An 18,782-nucleotide genomic window follows, 5' to 3' on the forward strand; every position below is an offset into this window, starting at 1 on the left:
CTATCTAGAATAAATCCCAACAACCAAAAACTTCCCATTTTTTTCCAGTTAACAAAAAAGCTTAATACTTTTTTCATTTATCAATGGACAACACATTCTTTTTTTGCATTTTGCTCTGTTGGTACAACATTCGTCGTAGATGTAGACGTTGCCAATGATTTTCGGGGGAGCCCTGCCTCTCAACTATAACGTTTTAGGCAAATACATGAAACTCTGAACTAAATACTGAATATTGAATATCAATATTAAAGAACTGCATATTCAATATTGAAAATACCGAAGAAAATATTGAAGTGGATCGCTTCACCTTGGACTTGGGTTTCATCCCTGAAAATGTGGTTCGGAAAAGAGGTGGAGTAAATGCAATTAGACTAAAGACATTTATTTTTTTTTTAAAATAATCCCAAATTAAAAACACTTCACTCAATCATTTGACTAAAAAACACTCAAAATTTGATATCTGTTATAGTTTTTGCATACTCACAAGCGGTTACCATCAAAGGCAGTAATTAAAATAAGTTTAGAAATCACTTCGAGAAAATGACTTGTTGAGGCAGACTCGAAAAGGAACACTTAAGACCTACAAAAAAAACTTAAATTAAATTCGAATTAAAAAGAACTAAAAAAACAGTTATTTTTCAACAAAAAGTTTTTCAACACTAGATAAACAAAATAAAAAGTAAAAACGAATGAAGAAGAACAGTGTGCAGAAATTAGAAGGTTAAAAATCGAAAAAATTGTGACCACTATTGACCATTGCATTTGCACCGTCGATGTTCCCATTTCTGTCGTTCATGTTGACGAAGAGGAACGTGATTTTGACCCCCTTCCCCTCTCTCTTACTGTGACATTAATCGCTGATCCATCAAATAGTCCTTGTCTACTACTTAACTACTTAACTACTTATAGTCCTTAACTACTTATAAAAAATGGGGTAAAAAACGAGTGGCGCAAAGCCAATTGGCCCTTATATATTCCTCCCATGACAGCTCTGTTGTCCTGCATCAAGATCCTTTTTTAACTACTGTGCACCAGTGTTTTTCGCCACAAGCCAGAGTGCAACTGAATGTTTATTACCTTCACTTAGTTAAGTGCAGGAAACAAGCTGAGAATTTTGCTGTATTCCTTGTCCGGGTTAAACTCAAAACTCGAAGCCCGATTTGGAAGGAAGACCTCAGTGTTAAAGCCGTCAAAAATTGTGCAAAATTCTGGCATCACATCTGGATTGCGTGTGGGCGGCCCCTGCGAGGCCAAGTATTTGATATAAAAAGTAAGAAAAAAGCAGAGTTTAAACGGTATCTTCGCTTGGTTCGTTATAATGGCACTAAGTTCTTCAAAAGTGCAATACAATGGAAGGAAGTTATTAATGTGTCTAAATTTAATTCATTAAGGACCAGTGATGTAATCCCAGATTCGTCTTGACTTAGATTGGCTTATTCAGGGATTGGCTTATTCATTTGAGAAAAAATTCCTATGAACTTACTGAAAAAAATGTGCACCGTCATTTTAATTCATATGTGCTGATATTTACTGCTTAAAATCTCGGCGAATTTTCAATTTCTAGAACTTAGAAAAATGAACACACTTAAAAGTAGTTTTTCAGTGAAGCACTAATTATGTTTTGGCTCTTAGAAATCATAGAGTTTAGAACCCTACTCAGATTAATTTCTGCTCGTTTTGAGTTTGACTTATTTTAATTTCTGTTGGGTTGGGTTTCATTTATTTATTATTACTGATTTGTGGTAGTTGTATGCTTGGTAGATTATATGATTATATTTTTGTTCATTTTTGGTTTAATGGAGTTCTTTACTTTTTTTTTTTTAAACTTATTTTATGCAAAAAGTTTTATTGATTAATTTCTGTTCGTTTTATATTGACATATTCGTTTTATGGGCGAAAGAGTTAGCCTATTCTGAAGTTAAACAACCATCCCATCCATGAACATCTTTAATATCCGCTGGACATAACTTACAACCTTTTCCCCTAGTCTGTGGGTTTTGTTTCGACTCCAAAGAGCTTGTTATATTATTTGGGGACTGCTACGAATAGAACAACTCTCTAAAAATTTATATTATATATATTTCGAAACAATATGACTTATTTCTAGGGGGAGAGGGTGACATTCCTGTAGTCACGTTGACTCTTAAAAAGGGCACTAGAGCGTCTGATTACAATCCAATGAGCCCCCTTTGAAGTTCATATGACCACAATTGATATAAAAACTCTATATGTCCCCAGGGAAAAACTTACAACCCTTGCCCTGAGGGCCGGGGAGATTTGTTATCTTCAAAGACATAATTTCCAGACCTTACTGATAGGCTTAACAAATTGGCTATATCGACATTTTAATTGGAAGTGTTTGAGGAAATGATAGGCGTGGAGGGAGACATTTGCCCTCTGACCACTTTCGACTAATAAAAAAGGCATTAGTCCTCTCAATTTCCAATCAAATGAGCCCTTTTTGAAGCTTCTACGACAAAAATTTATATAAAACGTTAAATGCCCCAAAGGTATAACTTACGACCCTTGTCCTTAGGGCTAGGGGGGAGGGTTTACATCCTCAAAGACATAATTTCCAGACCCTTCAACTACGTTGAACAAAATGGCTATCTGAAAATCTTGATTGGATGTGTTTGGGGAAAAGGTGAGCGTGAGAGGGGGGTTAGTTACCCTCCAATCACTTTCGACTATTAAATAGGGCACTAGCCCTTTCAATTTCCAATCAAATGAGCCCTTTTTGAAGTTTCTACGACAAAACTTTCCATAAAAACCTTATATGCCCCCAAGGAATAACTTACAACCCTTGCCCTGAGGGGTTGTGTGGGTGTGTGTGGGGGGGGGGGTGTCATCCTCAAAGACCTAATTTCCAGAACTTTCCATTGCATTGAACAAAATGAATTAGTTGTTCCTCAATCACCTTCGACTATTAGTAAGGGCTCTAGCCTATTCAATTTTCAATCGAATAAGCCCTTTTTGAAGTTATCTCCTTCTATAAAAACTTCAAATGCCCCCAGGGCATAACCTACAACCCATGCCCTGAGGGCTGTGTGTGTGTGGGGGGGGGTGGGGGTTGTAAACCCTCAAAGACCTATTTTCCCTAGCTTTCAACTACGTTGAAAAAATGGCTATCTCAAAATTTTGATTGTATATGTTTTGGGAAATGGTGGGCGTGAGAGGGGGGTTAGTTGTTCTTTAATCACCTTCGACTATTAAAAAGGGATCTAGCCATTTCAAATTCCAATCGAATAAGCCCTTTTTGAAGTTTCTACGACAACGCTTTCTATAAAAACCTTACATGTCCCCAGGGCCTAACTTACAACCCTTGCCCTGAGGGCTGTGGAGGGGTGTCATCTTAAAAGACTTAATTTCCAAATCTTTCAACTACACTGAAAAAATGGCTATCTCTAAATTTGATTGGATGTGTTTGGGGAAAAGGTGGTTGTGAGAAAGGGGTTAGTTGCCCTCCAATCACTTTCGACTATTAAAAAGAGCACTAGCCCTTTGAATTTCCAATCGAATAAGCCCTTTTTGAAGTTTCTAAGACAGAGCTTTCAATAAAAACCTTACATGCCCCCAGGGCATAACTTATAACCCTTGCCCTGAAGACTGTGGGGGGAGTTTCCTGCTCAAAGATATAATTTCCAAGACTTTCAAGTACATTGAAAAAAATTGCTATCTCAAAATTTTGATTGGATGTGTTTGGGGAAACGGTGGGCGTAGAATGGGTGCTAGTTGCCTTCCAATCACGTTCGACTATTAAAAAGGGTACTAGCCATTTTAATTTCCATTCGGAAAAGCCCATTTTGAAGTTTCTACGACAGCACTTTCTATAAAAACCTTATATGCCCCCAGGGCATAGCTTACAACCCTTGCCCTGAGGGCTGTGGGGGGGGGGGCTGTCAACCTCAACGACCTATTTTCCAGAGCTTTTAGCTACGTTGAACAAAATGGCTATCTCAAAATTTTGATTGGATGCGTGGGGGGAAAAGGTGGGTGTGAGAGGGGGGTTAGTTGCCCTCAAATCACTTTCGACTATTAAAAAGGACACTAGCCCTTTGAATTTCCAATCGAATGAGCTCTTTTTGAAGTTTCTATGACAACGCTTTCTATAAAAATCTTACGAGCTACCAGGGCATAACATACAACCATTGCCCTGAGGGCTGTAGGGGAGTGTCCTCCGCAAAAACAAAATTTCTATGTGGAAATCAGTTACGCTGAACAAAACGGCTATCTAAAAATTTTGATTGAATGTGTTTGGGGAAACGGTGGTTGTAGAAGGGGTGTTAGTTACCTTCCAATGACTTTGGACTATTAAAAAGGGCACAAGCCACTCCAATTTCCTATCGAATGAACCCTTTTCAAAGTTTCTACGACAACTCCTTCGACATGAAGTGCCCTGATCTATATAAAAAAAAAAAAAAAAAAAAAAAAAAAATATACATTGTGCCAACATCGTTCTTTACTTAGGCAGCGTTATTGCGCTGCCTATGATAAAGGTTTAAGTTGTCTATGTGTCTGTGTGTTTGCTTTTTCTTTCTTTTTCGTGTAATTTACTCCGCTTGTTTTGTTTAAAAGTGGGTTACAAATGAATATTATTATTATTGCTAAAAAGAAATTGACATTTTAAACATCAAAACATTCATTGGGATGAAACAATAAATAAAACTACAGTAAGAGTCGAAGGAGGCACGCATATTTAAGGAAAAATATTAAGACTATGTGGTGTGCCCCGTGATAAAGGATCACGTGAAACGGTGTGCCGCGTTTGGCTTCTGGCATTTTCAAAGTAGTATCATAACTATTTTACAAGAAGAAACTTAAACCAAACTTAAAAAGCAATTTTTCACACAAAAAAAATTATATTCAATAATTACGCAATATGATAAATTATAGTAATGAATTTACCTAACTGTTTTCCGCCTCCTATCGGGCGTAGAGGTAGTTCCATTTGTTTTAATTTCATCTCCGGATAATTCACTAGTTGAGCTCCGACTATCGCTTGTCTGGGAAGGAAAAAACTCAAATGAGTCAAATTTTTAACTACGTAATTATAATAATCCGTGTAGTTTATACACTATCCCGAAGTTTGGTGCCTGAAAATATCGGTTTCCGATAAATTATTGCTCCGACTACTCCTTGTCTGTGAAGACATAATAAAGCGATTCAAATTTTTAATTCTGGAAAAAACTTTAACAATTATATTATTTTTTTCTTTTAAGAAATGTAAAAAGACTATGTAATTAAAAATTAAATTAACCCGTTTAATTGTATATTATTTCGAAGCTTTATGCCTAAAACAATCGGTCTCCGATAGCTCCAACAATCACTTGTCTGTGAAGAAAAATAAAGCGAGTCAAATTTGTAATTCTGAAAAAAAAAATCTAATGACAATTATATAATCTTTTTTGTCAAAATGGCTGCCAGCTATGAAAGAATAAGAATTACCCTTTCACAATAAAAATTTTCCACTTGAAATTTAAGGGGATTCGTTACCTTCACCCTATAGGGGATTCTCCATACCTCGTCCACCCTATCTCGTCCATAATAAACTTTCTAAGTTTGTAAGGCTAAACTATATGGAATTGATTGGGGGAATTGAATTTGTAGCTTGGATAAGAGATATGAATAAACGACAGAAAACTGAAAGCCGACTCGTACTTTCCAGATATCTTAGAAAAACAATCTAAATTTTTCCGTTTTGCGCCGATGATGAAGACACTCAGTTTTAATAAAACTTCCATCATTAGAAATTGCGAATTTTATATTTTCAATTAAACGGGGCAGAATTTGCTTTTCAAGTTCTGGAAAGGGCAGTCTCTAAAAACGTTCTAGCATAATGGCTAGGAAAACGCTAATAAAACAACTCAAAAGAAATATCATTTAAGCAATTTTGCAGCTTTGGATATTCCCTGTGGGGCTATCCACTTTGATTGAAAACCTTACTGATTAGGAGGATGTAAAATTTTGTTGTCTTTTCGATTGTCTTTGACATCATCCTTTGTCTTTGAGACGGACAGCCGACACTGGGGCTTGCAAAAGGATTTTAGAGTATCGAATCCCCTTAGAAAAAAACTACTAACGTAGTCACAGATAACCTAAAATAGAGTTCATTTATGTAGCTTAAACTACATAAATACTATTACTACTAAAAACAACAACAACTCATCCCAGCACCATTCCAAGCCACCTGACGTTCCGAAGCCAAAACACAAGCTCCTCCTCCGAAGCTGCACAAGCTCCTCCTCCACCCCAAACTATTCAAAGCTTCAGTCTTTACTCCTTCCATGTAGTTACATAAGTATATGATAAAAAAAATATATAAAAAAGCCTATTTAATTAAAAAATAAATTAACTCATGCAATTTATACACCATCTCGAAGCTTTATGCCTAAATTTATCCTTGAAATTTGAATTAAGCACACAAAATTGCTTATGAAATTTATTTTTTAATATAAAATTTTAATATATTAATATTAAATTAAGGCCTAATTTTAATATAAAATTAATATTGATAACAATTCAGCTTCAAACACTTTTACTTTTGCTCTTTACTTTAATGAGAAAATAGTTAACTTACTATCTAGATTTTGTTTATTTTTGTATAATTAATCAATTTAACAATTTATAATAGTTGTTAGCCGTATCTTATTTTCTATTTAATAATAACTACGCTGATGATTCGACAATTTGTTATGAAAATGATTAAATAGATAAGTAAATACTCGTTTGTTTTAGGAAATTATTTACATTTTCTAAAGAAAAACAGGGAGACTTCTTATGAAATGGAGACTTCTTCAAAACTTCGTTCTACATAAACTTCCCGTAAACTTACGTTTACGTGTTGAAAATTTCGCGTTCGGTTAAAACTGAGTTAGACCAGGTCACACTGGATTAGAACCAATCAGGTTAAAAAAGGCGAGATCATTTGTCTTTGCAGAAGTTACACTTCCTTAAGGAGTAGTGGGATTGGCTTACAGAAATACTTCAGAGACCAATGAAAGCAAACCACACTTTTTACTCCAGAATAGTAGGGAAGTAATACCTCCTTCTCTCTTTGCCTCAAGTATAGAAGTTATTCGGTATGAATGATTTCTTAAGTTTTCAAAATAAATTTTCTTAATTAAGTTTTCAAAATTTCTTAAGTTTTCAAAATATCCGTGAAAAAAAAAAAAAAAAAACCGGAAACTTACCTCACTCCCGTTAAACACTTTCCACATTATCCTTAAAATATAGTACGTCCAAATAACATGTAAAAGCAGTAATGTGCATAGAAGGCCATTGAATATGTAATAGGCAGGGAAAAAAGGAATGAAAGTGTAAGCCTCAAATAGGGAACTGGAAGAAAAATAAAAGAGTTAGCCGCATTGCCAAGGCACATATAAAAGTTAGGTATCAATGCAGTAATTACTTAAACAGATCAGAAACCAAAACGATTAAATCTGTAGTACAATAGAAGTAAAGTAGTTTATTGCAATACAAATTAATAAATCTAACATATTTATCTATTTAATGTAACCAGCGGATATATTTATCAGACCCAAAAATGATCTGCAGCATGCCAAAAGCACCCCTTAAAACAAAATGATGCTATAGAAAAAAAAAAACAAAAAAAAAACAATAATTGAAATACTTGAAAAATTGGATCTAGAATTGATAAAAGCTGAAATTTTTCAGATAGGTTGCGGCTTGTCACGTAATTCTGACGCTGATAAACTTCAGGATTAGAAAATACGAGTGAAGTCCCAAGAACAGTTTGACATGAAACTGGAGAGTTTCAAATTTGTTAATATAGAAGACGGGATGGAAATTAGAATAGCTGCGAAAAATCACCAGGAAATCTTTTAGGAATAGAAGTTAGAAAGGCAGATAGGAATATTTGCAAAAAGTATAAAGTATGGTAGAAAACAGAAGGGTTTCCTCAAGGGGTTTCCAATGACTCAGACATCAGGATGAGAAAAAGAGAGTGAAGTTTCAAGAACAGTTCGATATGAAATTTGGAGAGTTTACAATTTGTTCTAATAGAAATTAAAATAAATAACAAAGTCAAACTCAAACCGAGAAGAAATTAAGTAGGGTTCAAAACACCTATGCTTTCTAAAACCCAGAGTATAATTTGTACTTTACTAAAAAAATTCAAATGAATTTAATGAGAAAATGTGCATTGTCACTTAAATATACATATGCTGATATTCATTAAAATATTAATTAATTTTTGATTTCTTAAAGTTATAAAAGTGAAAACATTTAAAAGAATTTTTTTTCAATAAATTACAAATTATATTCTGTCATTTAGAACGCATAGGGGGTTTTAAACCCTACTCATATTAATTTATGCTCGTTTTAGGTTTGACTGTGTTATTTATTTTAATTTCTGTTCGTTTTGGGTTTGAGGGGAGTTAGTTTTGGCGTGAGAAGGGGGTTAGTTGCCAGCCAATCACTTTCAACTATTAAAAAGGGCACTAGCCCTTTAAATTTCCAATCCAATAAGCCCTTTTTAAAGTTTCTACAACCACGCTTTCTATAAAAAACCTTATATGCCCCCAGGGTATAACTTACAACCCTTGCCTTGAGGGCTGTTGGGGGAGTGCCATCCTCAAAAACATAATTTCCGGACCTTTCAACTACGTTGAATAAAATGCCTATCTCAGAATTTTGATTGGATGTGTGTGGGAAAATAATGGGCGTGAGAGGGGGGATAATTGCCCTTCAATCGTTTTGGACTATTAAAAAGGGCACTAGCCTTTTCAATTTCCAATCGAATGTGCCCTTTTTGAAGTCTCTACGAAAACACTTTCTATAAAGACCTTATAGGTCCCCAGGGCATAACTTAAAACCCTTGTCTTGAGGGCTGGGGGGGGCATCATCCTCAAAGACATAATTTCCGGAATTTCAACTACATTGAACAAAATAGCTATCTCAAAATTTTGATTGGATGGGTTTGGAGAAATTGTGGGCCTGAGAGTAAGTTGCACTCCAATCACTTTCGACTATAACAGGGCACTAGCCTTTTCAATTTCCAATCGAATGAGCCCTTTTTGAAGTTTCTACGACAACACTTTCTATAAAAACCTTATTCCCCCAAGGTATAACTTACAACACTTGCCCTGAGGGCTGTGAAGTGAGTGTCATCCTCATAAAACTAATTTCAGGACCTTTCAACTACGACGAACAAAATGCCTATCTAAAAATTTTGATCGGATGTGTTTGGGGAAATGGTGGGTGTGAGAGGGGAGTTAGTTGCCCTCTAATCATTTTCAACTATTAAAAAGGGTACTAGCCCTTTCAGTTTCAAATCGAATGAGCCCTTTTTGAAGTTTCTACAACAACTCCTTCTATAAAAACCTTATATGCCCCCAGGGCACAACTTACAACCCTTGCTCTGAGGAATGTGGGGGGAGTGTCATCCTCAAAGACATAATTTCCGGACCTTTTAACTACCGTTAACAAAATGGCTATCTCAAAATTTTCATTGGATTTGCTGCCCTCTAATCACTTTCAACTATTAAAAAACGCACTAGCCTTTTCAATTTCCAATCGAATTGAGCCCTTTTTGAAGTTTCTACTATAACACTTTTTATAAAAACCTTATATACCCACAAGTATAATTTACAACCCTTGCCCTGAAGGCTGTTGGAGGGGGGGGGGTTGTGTCATCCTCAAAGACCTAATTTCCAGAACTTTCAGCTACGTTGAACATAATGGCTATCTCAAAATTTTGATTGGATGTGTTTGGGGAAATGGTGGGCCTTCGAATCACCTTCGGCTATTAAAAAGGACACAAGCCCTTCTAATTTCCAATCAAATGAGACCTTTTCGAAGTTTCTACAACGATCCTTCGATACGAAATGCCCTGGTCTTGATGCCTTTTTCGACCTTTATCGAAAAGGTCTTGAGACCTTTTCGAAGTTTCTACAACAATCCCTCGATACGAAGTGCCCTGGTCTTTAAAAAAAGGTGCCAACATTTTTATTTCCTTAGACAGCGCTATTGCGCAATTGCGCTGCCAATGAAAAACTTAAAAACAAAGTTTATATGCTCAAAATACCAAACTGACTTGATGTTAGACCATAAGATCCCATTGCATTAAAAATAAGCAAAAGAAAAGACTAAGAAAAAGGCGTTAAGTCGGGTAAAAGACAGATGGGCTTTACATAAGGGGTTTGTTATGTTTTATATTACAAGACAAAAAAAAAAAATAAATAAGCGAAGTAGAGAAATCATTAATATTTGAACGAAGAAGGCATAAAAAGTAGATTATGGAGGAAATTGACGATGATCTGGAAGATTCAGCCAGATGGCAGAATAGTAAAATATTACGGGATTTTTAATACAAATAAATATAGTAAAATATTTCTATATATACAATAAAGAAGTATACTAAACAAAAAACTAAACATAATGTACAAATAATAAATGTAATACAATTCAACAAATATTCAAAATGACGGGAAAATTTTTTCTTTACGAAAGGGAGGAGGGTAGTCACTTTAGAATAGTTCCAGATAAAGATAAAAATGTGGCAACAATCAGCATCAAACCGTGTGTTAAGCAGAGGCTGAAGACTACTTTGAAATTGTGCTAAACCGTGATTATAGTGAAAGGAAAAAATTAAGTATTGAGAAAATTTCGACAATTTAGAACTAAAGGAAAACTTATTTACTACAGGAGAGTTGGAACAGGCACTATTAAGACTGAAAAATTAGAAAGTTGCAGATCTTGATTAATCAGTTTCGAAATATGGTTATGAAGTTATATGATGCCGATAATTATAAATGTGATTTTAGAGAAACATTAAGTAGTTATTCAAGTGTCAGAAAATAATGACGAAATAACCATAGACGAAATTATACACATCACGTGATTCTATAGGAAGGAAACTGTTTACCCTAACACACTTTCAGACTGGGAAAGACTGCAGAATGTGTGAATATGATTGATTGATTATTGCTTTTCTAATTATTGCCCGATAACTTTTCTATGTGTTCCATATTATTGCTTTCCTATTTATGCTAGTGCTTACCACTTCAATTTGTGCCAAGGTGTTCGATTCCATTTATCGTATTGCTTCGCTACTTAAGCTATGCTTTTCCATTCATTATTCGCCATGCAAGAGAAGGGGGGGGGGAGGAATTCACGAAAATTTACAAGTAAGGGATAATATATTTCTACAAATTTAGGCGGAGGGGTAATTTTATCGTTTTCACAATTTTTTCAACGAGCATACTGGAAAAGCCAATTTTCAATGTAAATACCCCAAAAAAAGTATTTTCTTATACCTTTTTTGTAAGTTATAAGCGTCCTGTGTGGCCCTCCGTGCATTCCCACCTCCTCCTAGATTTTGAAAAAGAATTTCCTTTGGGGTTTTTTCATTGAAAAGTGCCTTTTTTCGGTATTTTCATTGTATTAATACGTGCTATAAGTGCCCTAGAGTTAATATGATTCTTAATATGATTTGAATGTCATAAGCAAAAATATAAACGAACTGAATGAATTATTGGAGGCTCTGAGAGTTCATTGTGCGTGTGTGAGTTCAGATGTTGATTTTAAAATGACCAAGTTACGTAAGTGACGAATAAATGAGCATGAAGAGCGATGCTAAGTAACGACAAAATTAGCAGAGTGGATAATTTTACTTACATAATGTATTATTAGTAAGGATAGTGAGTACAGTGAAAATATAAAAATTATAAAAGTAAAGGTGCAAAGTCAATAAAACGCAAAAGGGAAGGACAAAGAAGGAACAGGTTCAAATAGTAAAAAGAGAGAAACTATAAGGTTGTTTTATAAATTGTTTCGGTAATAAAGGGGAATTTTTTTCCCCATCAGACCGAAATCAGATTGGCAGATTAGGGACAAATTTTACAACTAAGGTCATGTAAACAAGCCAGGGTAGCGACAGTTGTCAACTATGGTTCTGATTTGTATGCAGTTGCAAAAGTTGAGGAAGATATTAATTCACACAATGAATTACAAAAATTAACGCTGAACTGGAAAAACTTTAACGAAAAAGAAAAACACGCTGAAAAAAAAAAAAAAATCAAGACTACTCAAGACTCACCCAACTTACTTTCCAGGATAGAATAACTATGGCAAAACATATGCTATTTAGGTCTTGTACTTATAGTAAGGCCCGGTATAATTAAAAGCATAACTTACCTTTTGATAATCCAAAAGGGGAAATAGCCAAGACGACTAACTATCCAGATTAGAGTAACTATGTCAAAACATATGCTATTTAGGTCTTGTACTTGTAGTAAGGCCCGGTATATTTAATAACATAGCTTACCTTTTGATAATCCAAAAGGGGAAATAACCGAGACGACTAACTATCCAGATTAGAGTAAATATGGCAAAGAATATATCGCAGGCTTTCGTATAACGTATGTATCTCATCAATTTGGCCCCCTGTAAAAAAAAAATCAAAAAAATCAGCATATATGGAAAATTTAGAGCATTAAATTAAGAAAATAACATATTGAAGGCAAAAACCCTCGAGTTTATCAAGGATATTTTTTCAGAGGGAAGGGGGGTTACAAACAAAAACAAGAAAAAACGCATCCAAAATTTGTTAATATTCATTTTTGTTACGATTTTGCGAGTCGGACAATCATTTCGGGGGGAAGGAAGAAATGAAACCCCCTAACTGCCCCCCTGGATACGACCTTGAGTGAATTAAATATTTACTTTCGGTTATAAGGGAGTTGGACCTGGTTCACAAGTTAACCAGGTTTAACGGTTTAGACGGAGTATAAAATGGTTTTCCATATGATGGAGCTTAATTGTTTAGACCAATCTCGAAATTGCTCAGTTCTCAAACTTTCTAAATTCTCTGTCTCCAAACCACTGCCAATCCTGTGTACATTATCTTTCAGACGGGGTTCTAATCAACGACTATTTGTCCATGGCAGAAGATATGTCTCCTTTTTCTCCAGTTATGTGAATATTTGCAACAAAATTAAGAGTTAAATAGCCAGGATCGAACGTTTGGGTTATAGCTGAGCACTCATTGGGGACTTGAAGTGTGACATTATTGTGTCTTCGACGCGCAAGGAAGCATTCACCTTCGAGAATATTCAAGTGGTTATTCTGAAACCTGGACGACTACTATTTCTAATCCAACCTATATTGGCGATTTAGGTTTTATAATGGCTTTTAATTTAAGGGTTTGGATTTCTACCTGGCAGCACAGAGCCAGGGATTCGATCCCACCGACAACAAGGTTGGGCAACAGGCTTGCTACCTGTCCATGTAAGAAAAACCCTGTAACGACGGCAATTCTCAACACTCTGTGTGCTATCAATGACTCTAGAGGATCTTTATTCTATATTGTTTATTAACGGTTTGGTCCATGTTTATAATGGATTTCACTTCAACTGGGTTCAGTGGTAACTTGAGGGCGAAAAATCAGCGCAAGTTCCTCCTCCACCCGCATATTAATCAGGCTTCACTATTTAATAAGTACCATTAAGTATATATCTTATTTAAATCCTACTCTATGACCAGTGGTTCGGAACTGGTTTATAATGGTTTTGGACATAATCGAGTTTTTAAAATTTTCAAATTAGATTTTAATTGTGGAAGACCAGGAAAAAGGTATAAGATCAAAGCTGCAACCGAAGAAACAGGTCTGGTGTGATACCCTTGATGTCTTTGTATATAGAGTTTAAGTATATGTTTATATATTTTACTTGGCATTTTGATGATAACACTTTAAGAAGTATTTGATGTTTGATGTACTACAACTACTATTACTAGTACTAAAAACTCACTGCCGCCTCAAGCCACCTGAAGCCAACCCAGCTGCGAACACTCCTCTTCCATCCTAATCTATTCAGAGCCTCCGTCTTTACACCCTCCCAGAAAGTTCCCATTTCCCTTAAATCTTTCTTAAAAAAATCTTCCCAACTCGAACGGGGATGACCTGCTTTTTGTTTGGCCCTAGACGGTTGGTCGAAAAGAACAATCTTTCGCAATCTGTTATCCTTCATCCATAGAGCGTGCCCTACCCATCTCAACCTTTCTCTCATTATAGCCCTAAAACGCGGGAATGAACCACATTTTCGGTACAGCTTCCTATTTGAAATACGGTCAGTCAGTCGGGTACCCAAAACAATCCGTAGACAATGTAATTTATTTTATGAATTTATAAGCGAGTGTTAGTTTTTATTTTTATTTTGTATTCTATTTTACCTCTTACTCGACATTCCATAGCTTTCCACTTTTATAATTCCTCACATACATAATTTTTTCTCTCCTAGTACATTTTATCAATCTTTTTCCTAAAAACACTTTTTTTCAACAAGGGGCTTCTCGGCACCGAGACCGACCTTAGTTTGTTGCAAGGAAAGCCGATGAAATCGAACTAGCAGCAAAAAAGAAAGACATGGGTAGCCTGTTCAAGCACCTCCGTGATGTCACAGAAAATAAAACACCAGCCTCGGGACCCGTCCTATCCAGGCATGGGACACTTCTCTCTGATGAGGGTTCTTGTCTCGAGCGGTGGAAGGACCACTTCTGCTCACTCCTGAACAGTACTAGCCCGTCTATGCCTCCTACTGATAGTCCCAGCCAACCTGGCAAACCAAGATCCGAAGCAGATGCTCCTCCAGACGAGCCTTTCAGCCCCTCAGAAATTGGAAATGCAGTAAAAAGGCTCAAGAACAATAAAGTTGCCGGTATTTGTGGCATGAGTTGGGAGCTGCTAATATATGCAGGTCCTGTTATGCTCCTGTTTCTCCACACCCTGTTCTCTACAATCTGGCAAACCGAGATAAATCCCGAAGATTGGCGGAAGGGTGTCATTATCCCTTTATGGAAGAGGAAAGGCTATAGAAGCGACTGCTCGAACTACCGTGGAATAACCCTACTGTCTGTCCCGGGAAAACTTTTCTCAATGGTCCAGCTAGATCGATGTCGAAATATCATTCGTAAAATCCGGCGACCGGAGCAAGCTGGTTTCATGTCGGACCGTTCAATCATCGACCAGATTTTTAAGATCCGTCAAATCATAGAAAAAGCCACGGAGTTCCGACAAAAAGCTTTTTTTTTTACCTTCGTCGACTTCCGCGCTGCGTTCGACTCAGTGGACCGAGAAGCTCTTTGGCGGATTCTAGAATCGACAGGCCTCCTTGTGAAATACTGCAGACTCTTCAAAGCTCTACACCACGGGACGGACAGTTGTGTTCTAGTGAACGGCCGGCACCGCCCATTCTCACAAATCACGACAGGAATGTGGCAAGGATGTGCAGTGGCCCCAGAGCTCTTCAATGTCATCATAGAATACGTTATGACAAGAACTACTTCACGTCTCAGCTTTAGACTCAAGTTTGGAGATCGTGTCATTACAGATGCTGATTTTGCCGATGACTTGGCCATTCTGGCGGATTCCATGGAGCAGTTGCTGGAAGTGCTTCGAATCCTACAAGAAGAGGCTGCAAAAGTAGGACTGCAGATAAATTGGACTAAAATGAAAATTATGGCCATAGACCCCTCTTCCCCAACTTCCAATCCTTCAATAAGCATAGATAGCACAACTAGCATCGAAGTTATCCAAAGGTTCATCTACTTGGGCTCCATAACTTCTTCCGATGACTCGCTTCTTTCTGAACTACAAGCGAGAATATCCAAAGCGTCTTCTGCCATGGGCAGACTGAACCGTCACCTTTGGCGAAAACCAAACATCAGTCACACAACAAAGCTGCGGATTTTCAACGCCCTCATCGGCTCTGTGATGCTCTATGAAGCTGAAACGTGGCAAGCTTCAGCCGCAACCCTCAAGGCAATTGATGTCTTTCAGTCGAAGAGCCTGAGGAGGATCGAAGGTCTACGATGGTTCGACTTCGTCAGCAATGAGAAGCTGCTGCAGCTCACCAAGCAGTCTCGGTTTTCGACCCAAGCTGCCGAGCAAACACTACGATGGTTTGGACACCTACTTCGAATGCCTCCACACATACCTGCGAAAACGATCCATGACTTCGACCCTTTCAAAGCCGGTTGGAAGCGACCTCGCGGCTGACCGAAGAAACGATAGTCTGACAGCCTGTCCGAGTTCCTGACGATGGCAAATATCAGGTTGAGCGATGTGCAAACGCTTGCCATGGACCGAAGTGGATGGAGGAGGCAGACGTCACTCTCTACACCGAGCAGCGCCCGGCAGGAGACACAAGTCAAAGTAAGTCAAGTTCTCGGCAAGGGTCTTCTCCCATTCATTAGGCCTATAACATAAAATTAAAATACAAATTTACAATGCATATACATTTTTGTACTTTAAAACACTTTAACTTTTCTTAAATACTTTAAACACCTTTCACTACATTTACATAAATAAACAAAAATTAAAATATATAACACCATTTTTTTTTAATACATCACATTTCACACATTCTACTCTCGCTGGGCCTTGCGTTATTGGGTAGCTACAACAATCCTTAAAAAAAAATCCCAAAAATCTAATATTTCACAATCCAGGCAAATCGTATCCCCCTCAACACATAAAATAAATTCCAATAATTTAAAATAAATTTCAAACAATCATTAAAAAAAAGCTTCAAAATCTAAACTCTATAATCTAAAAATTTATACAAAATCCTATACTAAGGGAGTATTGATGTGAAAGTATCTACTCTAGTAGTTTGCGGGTATCTACGCTATCTAGTACGGGTATCTAGTATCTACGCTGAGGTGTATCTACGCTAGCGTTTATTACTTTGATAATTCCTAGTTGATTCAAGCTATTTAAAATATATTGCTATTTAACATAATGCTATATATATATAAATATAATGCTATTTAATATACCTTGAAAACTAATTTTTCTACTTGATTAAACATCGTATCTTGTAAAGGAAAACAATCCTCCTTATATTCGCAGTCAGGAAACATTCATAGTTTTTATATACAAGTTAAAAGCAATTGAAACTTAAAGAAAAAAGTACCAAACATTAGGGAGGGAGGGGGGGGGACTAAACTTTCATTTTTTTTTCCTATGAAGTGAATAGGACTTCAATAACACAGGGAAATAGCAAGTTCAATATTTGAGCTAAGATGAAGAAGCAATCATGAAAGATTCATATGGATATTTACAATTGGGATATTGAGCATGATTTAACAATTTTTTCTTACGTTTTGTTTCAAAAGATACGGGGTAATAGTTTTTAACTCTAACTTTAAACTTAAAAAAGTGCGTCAAAATTTTGTTTATATGTATTTCGTTACGTTTTGACGAGCCAGAAAAAATATTTCGAGAGGGGGGGGGGCTCAAACAAAGTAAACCTCCCCCTGGATACAGCTTTGGCTCCAACTTAATGTTTTCCTTTATGGTGGAAGTTCAAGTCATGTTTAATTGGTTTTATCTCTCATGTAATGTCCAAATATACCTTAAAAATAAAAGATCTTTACCTCTAGAAATATATCAGCTACGTCATGAATGACCAATACAAGTGTTCCAACACGTGTAAAATTAACAACTAAACTAAAAACAAGAAGACAAATTGTTGCCATGTGATGCACAAGCATTTCCCAAAAATCTTTTCGTCGGACATTTTGGAAATGTTGCAACGTCAATGCCCAGTAAAAACTGAGTTCAAGCATGTAATACCACCAAATTTCATCAGTGAGAGTCTGCAACAAAAGAGTTTTAACAAAGTATAAAAATAGGAATCATAAAAATAACATCAGAAAATAGTAATCTTATCATTATTTAGTAACTATACAGACAAAAACTAACAAGCGGCGAAGATTTTCTCACAGGAAGAACAAGGGGGAATGCCACAAGAGAGGGGAGCGTGCCTGCACGATTAAAACTCAGACGATAGACTGAAGCAAATGCGACTTTTTTCTATTCAACTTTTCTGTCATTTCTGTGTCTGTGGAAGTCTCAAAATAATATATTTTTACATTGTGATATTTTTTATGGTTATTGCAATTACCGTGTATTGCGTGTACCGTATTGTCTCACTAAATATTAGACGATGTACTTTAAGCAGAATATGGTGTTCATAATTTTCCAATTATATATATATATATGTATTTTTTTTCATCAAAAGTTTTGTTTAGAAATTTAACTCGTCGGAGATGAGGATCGGCCGGGCAGAATAGACAGTCTCCAACAAAATAAATAAAAGCAAAGTAAAGATATAAGAATTATTAAAATATCAGCAGAAAATGATTAATTATATGAATAACAAAAACATGACCAAAGGTAACCTATCATATTTATTACAAAAATTTGATTGGTATTCCTTCCACTGTCACTAGAAAATGCCCCCTTTTCTTTGGAATAAGGGGGGGGGGGAGAGAAGATGTTACCTCTCATTTTATTAGTAATTGAAATGCACGTGGTTTCTCTTTTCTTTTAAAAGATTTTCCAACAGCCACTCAGGATAATTCTTGTAAGGAAAACAAAACAATTAAACCCTTTAAACCTGATTTTTTTTTAATTAAAAATACAATTTGTTACAATTACAAGTTGAGGGAAATGTCCTCAGAGGTCACACATGTCTGCACCGGTAAGCATAAACCTTGAAAAAGGTGTCCAATTACAAGTTGAGGGAAATGTCCTCAGAGGTCACACATGTCTGCACCGGTAAGTATAAACCTTGAAAAAGGTGTCTTTTAAGAGGAAAGTCATAGAGTTTATACATCTTTGGTCTTGAATCCTGCATCTACTTTTGTTTTAAAATGAAGGCGTCCCTTCCGCCAATTACCCTTCTCTATGAGCCCCCCTGGACATGGTGTATCCCTAATCTTGAGTATACTCTTAACTATATCGAGTTGAGTAAGAT

General features: G+C 36.2%; 1 protein-coding gene across 7 annotated transcripts in view; it reads right to left on the bottom strand.

The window, feature by feature from the left end:
- Nucleotides 1–366: 366 nt before the first annotated feature.
- LOC148949765 (ceramide synthase 6-like) overlaps nt 367–18,782 on the bottom strand; it is a 65,400-nt gene continuing 46,984 nt past the window's right edge. For all 7 annotated transcript variants that reach the window (XM_089093737.1, XM_089093744.1, XM_089093736.1 and 4 more), the window contains 5 exons: nt 17,398–17,619; nt 12,287–12,405; nt 7,191–7,335; nt 4,906–5,003; nt 367–580 (listed from right to left, as the gene is read on the bottom strand). In XM_089093737.1, coding sequence (XP_088949863.1) covers nt 574–580; nt 4,906–5,003; nt 7,191–7,335; nt 12,287–12,405; nt 17,398–17,619 — 591 coding nt within the window. In that variant the 3' untranslated portion in view covers nt 367–573. The remainder of the gene's footprint in view (nt 581–4,905; nt 5,004–7,190; nt 7,336–12,286; nt 12,406–17,397; nt 17,620–18,782) is intronic.

This window comes from Artemia sp. Qi Xiang Cuo, chromosome 8 (genome assembly GCF_049724085.1).
Source record: "Artemia sp. Qi Xiang Cuo chromosome 8, ASM4972408v1, whole genome shotgun sequence".
NCBI lineage: Eukaryota > Metazoa > Arthropoda > Branchiopoda > Anostraca > Artemiidae > Artemia > Artemia sp. Qi Xiang Cuo.